This window comes from Megalobrama amblycephala, linkage group LG24, assembly GCF_018812025.1.
Source record: "Megalobrama amblycephala isolate DHTTF-2021 linkage group LG24, ASM1881202v1, whole genome shotgun sequence".
Classification (NCBI taxonomy): domain Eukaryota; kingdom Metazoa; phylum Chordata; class Actinopteri; order Cypriniformes; family Xenocyprididae; genus Megalobrama; species Megalobrama amblycephala.
In genome coordinates this window covers 12,911,199-12,918,987 of record NC_063067.1, presented here as the reverse complement: position 1 = coordinate 12,918,987, position 7,789 = coordinate 12,911,199, and the positions used below count along the sequence as shown (strand labels likewise).

The following is a 7,789-nucleotide window of genomic DNA, read 5'->3' as shown; positions in this document are numbered from 1 at the left end:
CTTTTGGCTCAAATCTGAATTCCTCTACAACCACTTTGTGCTACACTGAAATAATGCTTCTCATCATGCTCATCGAGAGCCATGCGTTCATTATTACACGAGAGATATTGTGCTTCATCTGACACTGGAAATGTGTTGTATAGTATTTACCACCATCATCACCACCAAATTCCACATATTGACATTTAATTCTTTATTTTATCAAGTGTGCTGATTAAAAATAGGACCCTTATTCCACATCTTGAGTGGAACAACATTTTTTGCTTTATTTGTACAATGATAGCTTTGCTTTAACAAACATTACTATTAAAATGCATTATGTAATAATAATAGCAACTGAATAATTTAATCTTTTAAAATTACAGTCGCACATCAGGAGAAATTAATACACAGTCACAGTTCAATGAGCTTGAAAACGCTGTCAAATCATTAGTAAGCAAGTGAGCGTGAGTTCTGAAGCCACGCGAGATTTCTCGGCGAGATCTTGCTGTTTTCAACATGGCAGGCAGCAAGTTGGTGCTAGAAGGGAGGATAAGTATTATTAGCTTTATCTCAGGACTGGGCGTCATTATAATACCTTTACTTGTAAAATTCGGCTCTCACATTGACTGGATATTCGATTACCTCACGGATGTGAACGGGAAAATAGCTATTGCGGCGTATATCACAGTTGTCAATGGCTTCCTGCTACTCATATACAAGGGACCTTTATACAAGGTAAGATTCAAAGAGACAGTCTGAAGGATGTGTGTTATACAAATAGAGCAATTATTGTGTAACTGGAACCCCTGTTATATCCATATTCATATTTTAAATAAATAAATAAAGATAAGATATATCTAGATATGTTGTTGCAAAGGCAACTATTGCTAATGTGTGCAGGTGTAATCCTATTACATTAGTACTCTAATGGGATCTCGTAAGGGTTTCTCTGTCAATATGAATAAGCTCTCCAAGAAGACAGCTTACTGTATGTGGATTTGCAGTATCAGGATCTGGCTAACACTTTCCTGCCTTTTTGCTTAATCAGGTGGCTGTTCGAGCCTGCTTTCTTGGATTTGCCTTTGGATGTGGTCTCATTTTAAGTTTGGCAGATACAGCATGGACACACTTTGGCTGGTAATTCAACTTTTGTGAAATGGGTTAGGCCTTTTTGAAGTTAATATACACATTAAATATAAATAAGAACTGAAAATAAGGATGGCTTTAGAAGTCACATGATTACTGAATAACTCCTGTTTTGTTCCACTAGGTATATGTGCTCACTGTCACTTTTTCACTACTCGGAGTACCTGGTTACTGCCATCATCAACCCGCGCAGTCTGTCTCTAGACTCTTTCCTGCTCAACCATAGTGTTGAGTACACCATAGCAGCTGTTTCCTCCTGGATAGAGTTCACTTTGGAAAAGCTCTTTATTCCAGGTTTGTTATGACCTAGTTCAGATTCCCAATTGATCAAAATTGCTAAATTGATTTTGGTTTTTTTTGTTAAACTTAATAGCATTAATGGTATTAATAAAATATTAGGATTGTTAAAGAATGTCACTTTTTTAATGGTTGGTTTGGCACATTCAGTTACTTTGTAAGTAGACATGTCACAATTATAGATTAATTCCTTGATCATAGTTATTTGAAATAAAATAATTTGAGATAAAAACAATAGTACACAAAGGTAGACAAAGATAGGTCTCAAAAGGTCAAAGGTCTTCCTTCATATGAATTAAAGGTTTGTGTGTTTAATCAGACTGCATATATACATAAATATTTTTATAATTTTTTATTATTATATTAATATTAAACTTTTATATCTATATATCATAAATATATAAATAACATAATTAGGGGTGTGACGAGATCTCGTGTCACGACGAGATTTCTCGTCGAGGCGAAAAGTAGTCTCGTGATGTTGCCATGACAGAGTGTTAGGATGATTAGGAAAGAATATGCCACTGCTATGTTTACATTACACCTCCACTCTCCTTTTGCTTTGTGTTTAAATAAAAAAACATTTAATTAAGTTGGATGACGGTCACCGCCGCTCCATATTTAAAGAGTACGCGCGATCACTGAAAGTGAAAGTAAACGCGCGCGCACGCGCATTCAAACGCGATTTCAGTACCCAGCATTTTGAAAGCGGCTCCCTGATTCATGCAAATATCTCTCAATATGAAAGCTATTTTAGGCTGGGCAGTGTAGTTGTAACCATCTCTTAGCTCTGTATCAAAGAAAAAGTTGGTCTTTGCACTTTGGATATTGAGAGGGTGCGATTATGGTTGCACTTATTGTAAAGTGTTACTATAAAAACGAATAACAGTTTTCTCTTAATCTTATTAAGCACAAACAGTAAGGTTTCATTTGTTAACATTAGTTAATGCACTGTGAACTATCATCAACTAACAATGAATGACTATTTTTATTAACTAACATAAACAAAGATTAATAAATACTGTATATATTGCTCATTGTTAGTTGATGTTGGTTAATACATTAATGTTAATAAATGAGACCTTATTGTAAAGTGTTACCATTTTTATTTATACTGTTTTATTTCTATGATCAGTTTGTGGAAAGGAGTTCAGTTAGGAGTTAAAAAGTTGTAGAAGCTCATAAATCATGTACAGTAAGGTCTGAAGAGACTGAAATCATACAGAAGAGAAGTCAGTCATTTGAGTTAGTGGCAAAACCTTTTACAGTACTTGAGTATTGTTATCTTTTACTGCATATGATAATTCATACTCAGAAAGTAGAACTGAAATAACATTCATTAAGATGATTAGTTAAAACATTTCAAATACACCTGCAGAATATTTTTTCTAGTCATGTATTTCGCCATAGAGGATTTCTTAAAAATAGTGTGTAAAAATCTTGTCTCGTCTCGTCTCGTGAACTCAATCTCGAGTCTCGTCTCGTCTCGTGAGATACCTGTCTCGTCACACCCCTAAACATAATATAAAAAAGTGTGTGTGTGTGTGTGTGTGTGTGTATATATATATATATATATATATATATATATATATATATATATATATATATATATATATATATATATATATATATATATATATAACATACAAAAAATTGCAATTATTTGTATGACAAATACTCATGAGCTCAAACTTCATGATTATGACAGGAAACAAAATAATGTAAGTTTTGTCAGTTTGTATGGAAGAAGCTTTTATAAGCTTTTTATATGCTTATTAAAGGATTAGTTCACTTTCAAATAAAATTTTCCTCATTTACTCACCCCCATCATGTCATCCAAGATGTTCATGTCTTTCTTTCTTCAGTTGAAAAGAAATTAGGGTTTTTGATGAAAACATTCCAGGATTATTCTTCTTATAGTGGACTTCAATGGGCACCAAACAGTTGAAGGTCAAAATTACAGTTTCAGTGCAGCTTCAAAGGGCTTTAAATGAAACCAGACGAGGAATAACAGTCTTATCTAGCGTCATTTTCAAAAATTTTGTAAATGTATATGCTTTATATAAACAAATGATCACCTTCCAAGTGCCACTTTCGTATTCTTCAAAAAGCTTATGCAGTATGTCCTACGCCTTCCCTATTCTACTTACGGAAAAAATTGAACTGATACTGCGTTCGTTTCATATAACCTATATAAAATATAATATATTGCCAAAACATTTATTATTTACTTTATTAATTGTGTTTATTTTTAGGAAAGGAAAGGTTGAAATGCTTCCATGAATTTTCAAAAAGAGTTGAATTTCATTTCATTTTTCGACAGAGATAAAGCAGATGAACTGGCTCTGTTTGGTGGGTCTGGTGATGGTTCTCTGTGGGGACAGTCTGCGCAAAGCTGCCATGTTGACGGCAGGGTCCAACTTTAACCATATAGTGCAAAATGAGAAGGCTCAGAGCCACGTGCTGGTCACCACTGGAGTTTACGCTCTCTTCAGACATCCTTCCTATGTGGGCTGGTTTTACTGGAGCATTGGCACTCAGGTACTTTAGATTAACCATTATTTTAATGGAATTCATTTGTATAGCACAGGGGGTGGCAACCTGGCATGTGACAATAGAGAAAGAGGTGTATGCATTTAATTTTAAATAAAGTCCCTTGTACATGCATATGGATGTACATGTTGAGGTAATCATTCCTCATAGTCACACAGCCTGTTAGGAAGCTATAAATACTATTAAAGTGTGAGATTTTAACCTGCGCTAGTCAACAGAAGCACGCTGTGATTATCCCTCTGCGTGCCATAGGTTGCCGACCCCTGGTATTGCGCTTTTCACAGTACACAGTTCCAAAGAAAATAATATTATTTTTATATATTTAATAATATATGATGGTAACACTTTATAGTAGGGTCTTATTTGTTAACAAACTAACATGAACTAACAATGAGCACTATATTCATACAGCATATATTAACCTTTGTTAATGTTAGTTAAGTAAAAATGCTCATGTTAGTTCACTGCATTAACTATTATCAACAGATACAATTTTTGATCTCGGCAAAATGTTAACATTAAGATTAATAAATGCTGCAGATGTATTGTTCATGTTATCTAATGTTGGTTTCATTTGTTAACGTTAGTTAAGTGCTACCTAAAATTATATATATATATATATATATATATATATATATATATATATATATATATATATAGTACAGTACAGTACAGTCCAAAAGTTTGGAACCACTAAGATTTTTAATGTTTTTAAAAGAAGTTTCATCTGCTCACCAAGGCTGCATTTATTTAATTAAAAATACAGTAAAAACAGTAATATTGTGAAATATTATTACAATTTAAAATAACTGTTTTCTATTTGAATATATTTCACAAAGTAATTTATTCCTGTGATGCAAAGCTGAATTTTCAGCATCATTACTCCAGTCTTCAGTGTCACATGATCCTTCAGAAATCATTCTAATATGCTGATTTGCTGCTCAAGAAACATTTAATGTGTACAATTGTACAAAATATTTGTGTACAATATTTTTTTTCAGGATTATTTGATGAATAGAAAGTTCAAAAGAACAGTGTTTATCTGAAATCTAATCTTTTGTAACATTATAAATGTCTTTACTGCCACTTTTGATTGACTTAATGCATCCTTGCTGAATAAAAGTATTAATTTCTTTAATTTCTTTTCAAAAAAATAAAAATAAAAATTCTTACTGACCCCAAACTTTTGAACGGTAGTGTATAATGCTACAGAAGCTTTGTATTTCAGATAAATGCTGTTCTTTTGAACTTTCTGTTCATCAAGGAATCCTGAAAAAAAAAAAAAGTACACAACTGTTTTCAACATTGAAAATAATCATAAATGTTTCTTGAGCAGCAAATCAGCATATTAGAATGATTTCTGAAGGATCATGTGACACTGAAGACTGGAGTAACGATGCTGAAAATTCAGCTTTGCATCACAGGAATAAATTACTTAGTCAAATATATTGAACTAGTACACAGTTATTTTAAATTGTAATAATATGTACAATATTACTGTTTTTTACTGTATTTTTAATTAAATAAATGTAGCCTTGGTGAGCAGACGAAACTTCTTTTAAAAACATTAAAAATCTTAGTGGTTCCAAACTTTTGGACTGTACTGTATATGCGCAAACTTTTATGTTACATGCAATTTAATCAATTTGACAGTGCAAATATATATTTTATATAAATATTTAAACATTTTTATCTTTTTTTTCCACCCACCCATCTTTTGTTTTGCCTTCATGTGTTTTGTTTTAAACCTGTACTCTTGCTTGTCATTTTCCCAGATAATGCTGTGCAACCCGATATGTATACTGGGATATACGATCGCAAGCTGGCGGTTCTTTCGAGAGCGTATTGAGGAAGAGGAGATCTCTCTCATCCATTTCTTTGGAGAGGAATACATTGAGTACAAGAAGAAGGTCTTCACTGGCTTGCCTTTCATCTCAGGAATCAGGGTTAACTCTTAAGGCCGTGCTGCATTGAAGGGAGGAAATAGCCTGAAAGTGCACACCTGGACACCTCTGACTGGCACTATGAGTGAGCTAGTTGCCTGGTGGCATCATGGCGCGGCCCCTGGGGGCGGCACAGATATATGAGGTGGCAGCACAGTAAAACTGACCCGCTGATCTGCTCTGAGACACATTGGTCTACCCTGAGCAGGGTGGAGCTTCCACCCTCAACACCATCAGAGATACTAATACACGAACACCACATTCCTCAGCATCTGTCTTTTCTCCTACACTTCATCATATTTCTGTTCTAACTCCTCCTTGTTTACATGCCAGTCATATGTCATGTATCCTCCTATTTGCACCATGTAATGTCATACGCTGCTTTAAATCCCCTGGTTTTGTGCTTAGAAACCTTAGGAGATTCAGGACATTGGTTTGTTACTGATTTATGAACGTCCAGAGATTTCTTTAGATTTTTAAATACCTTGAGGTAAAGAGTTTTATTCAGATAAGCTTTAAATTGGACCTAAGATATATTTACTGCAGTGGCCATTTAGATGTTGTCCATTTTGTGTAAAAACGAGTTTATAATGTCTCAGAAAGTGGGCTTTTTTAAGATCTACCAGGCCTACTGATTTCCGACAATCTCCAAATATCTGTGATTTGTCAATGCTGTTGGACAATTTTAATATTATGATTAGAGAAATAAACATATCTGATAAATTATGATTTTGAATGAATTTCCTTATATTTGTTTTCCATTGGTCTTTACGGTTCTCTAGTGCAGTATTTCTCAATGCATATGTCATTTCATATAACTCTTGTTAAATGAGTTCGTCTCTTTCGTCTTCACTCCCACACTCACTCATTACCATATCCATGTCTTTTCACTTTCCTTCACACTTGCATGATAATTTAACAAGAAAAATCTGTTTCTACGAAGGTGGGATTCAGAGGGCCGAACGCTGGAGGGGAATGCTGTATCCAAAGTCTTAATCTTTCTGATTTTACAGTTCTGGGAGGAAGGCTTTGCTCTCCTCTTGGCATGATGTAGCTTATATAGACATTGGATAAAAATAGGAATTTCTTGCACACTTTCAACCAATGACGAGCACTATAATATATGCGTAGGTACAGGTAATGGACATTTGAACACATGCAATAGGTTTTTTTGCACTACGCTCGTGCAAAGAGCTGATGGGAGAGGACCACCCTACCTCTTGAATGATAACTGTACATTAACATCTTCAGCAAAATGTAACAAACCTTTAAAATAAACACTGAATCTAGTGAACGCTTATCACTTTTTTTTTTACATTAATGTGAGCACTGTGAACTGTTTTTATTCGATATATCAGATTTACATTCACGCATTGCTTATTGTTTGGTTTAACATATTTAAGCTGACAACTGTTTGTAGGGTCAACACAAAAGTGGTTTCACATTGGTATCTCTTTGCGATTGGCTGTATCAGTGGTGTTCTTCTGTTTGTTTGGCCTGTAGTAATCCTTGTTCTTGGGATTGGTCTCTTCTGATAGGCTGTTTAGAGTCCAGTTGTCCTCAGTGTTACAGGACAGCTCATTACTGTATCAGTGAAGCATGGAATAGCCATTAATTAACTGTTGTTGTTTTTTTAGTTTTTTTTTAAATGAGTGTCTTCTGAGAAATTGAAGGAAACTCACCTTGGCTGTGTGTCTGCTGCAGAGGTGCTGTCCTCATAAAGTTTCAGCATGATCTCTGTGCGATCATCTTTCAGCTCTTTAGGCTCCTTCAGCCTGTTAAAGATCAAATTAGACTGAAAATCACCCTAATGGGATTATTATACATGAGTATGGGTGATTGATAATGTAAGTTATGATTGGTGAGCT

The 7,789-nt window shown here is 34.3% G+C and overlaps 2 protein-coding genes across 4 annotated transcripts in view; one reads left to right on the top strand and one right to left on the bottom strand.

Annotated features, from left to right (window-relative positions):
* The first annotated feature begins 453 nt into the window (after positions 1-453).
* On the top strand, positions 454-6,647 carry icmt (isoprenylcysteine carboxyl methyltransferase). Its single transcript, XM_048177727.1, has 5 exons — positions 454-717; positions 1,031-1,119; positions 1,253-1,422; positions 3,749-3,966; positions 5,754-6,647. Exons 1-5 carry the CDS (start codon positions 499-501, stop codon positions 5,934-5,936), a joined length of 879 nt encoding a protein of 292 aa, XP_048033684.1. The 5' UTR covers positions 454-498; the 3' UTR covers positions 5,937-6,647.
* A 597-nt stretch (positions 6,648-7,244) lies between these two features.
* The window catches only part of rnf207b (ring finger protein 207b), a 10,881-nt gene continuing 10,336 nt past the window's right edge, over positions 7,245-7,789 (bottom strand). For all 3 annotated transcript variants that reach the window (XR_007182906.1, XM_048177719.1, XM_048177720.1), the window contains 2 exons: positions 7,604-7,696; positions 7,245-7,505 (listed from right to left, as the gene is read on the bottom strand). Coding sequence is in view for 2 of the 3 variants with exons in the window: in XM_048177719.1 (XP_048033676.1) it covers positions 7,361-7,505; positions 7,604-7,696 (238 nt within the window). In the remaining variant the exon portion in view is untranslated. The remainder of the gene's footprint in view (positions 7,506-7,603; positions 7,697-7,789) is intronic.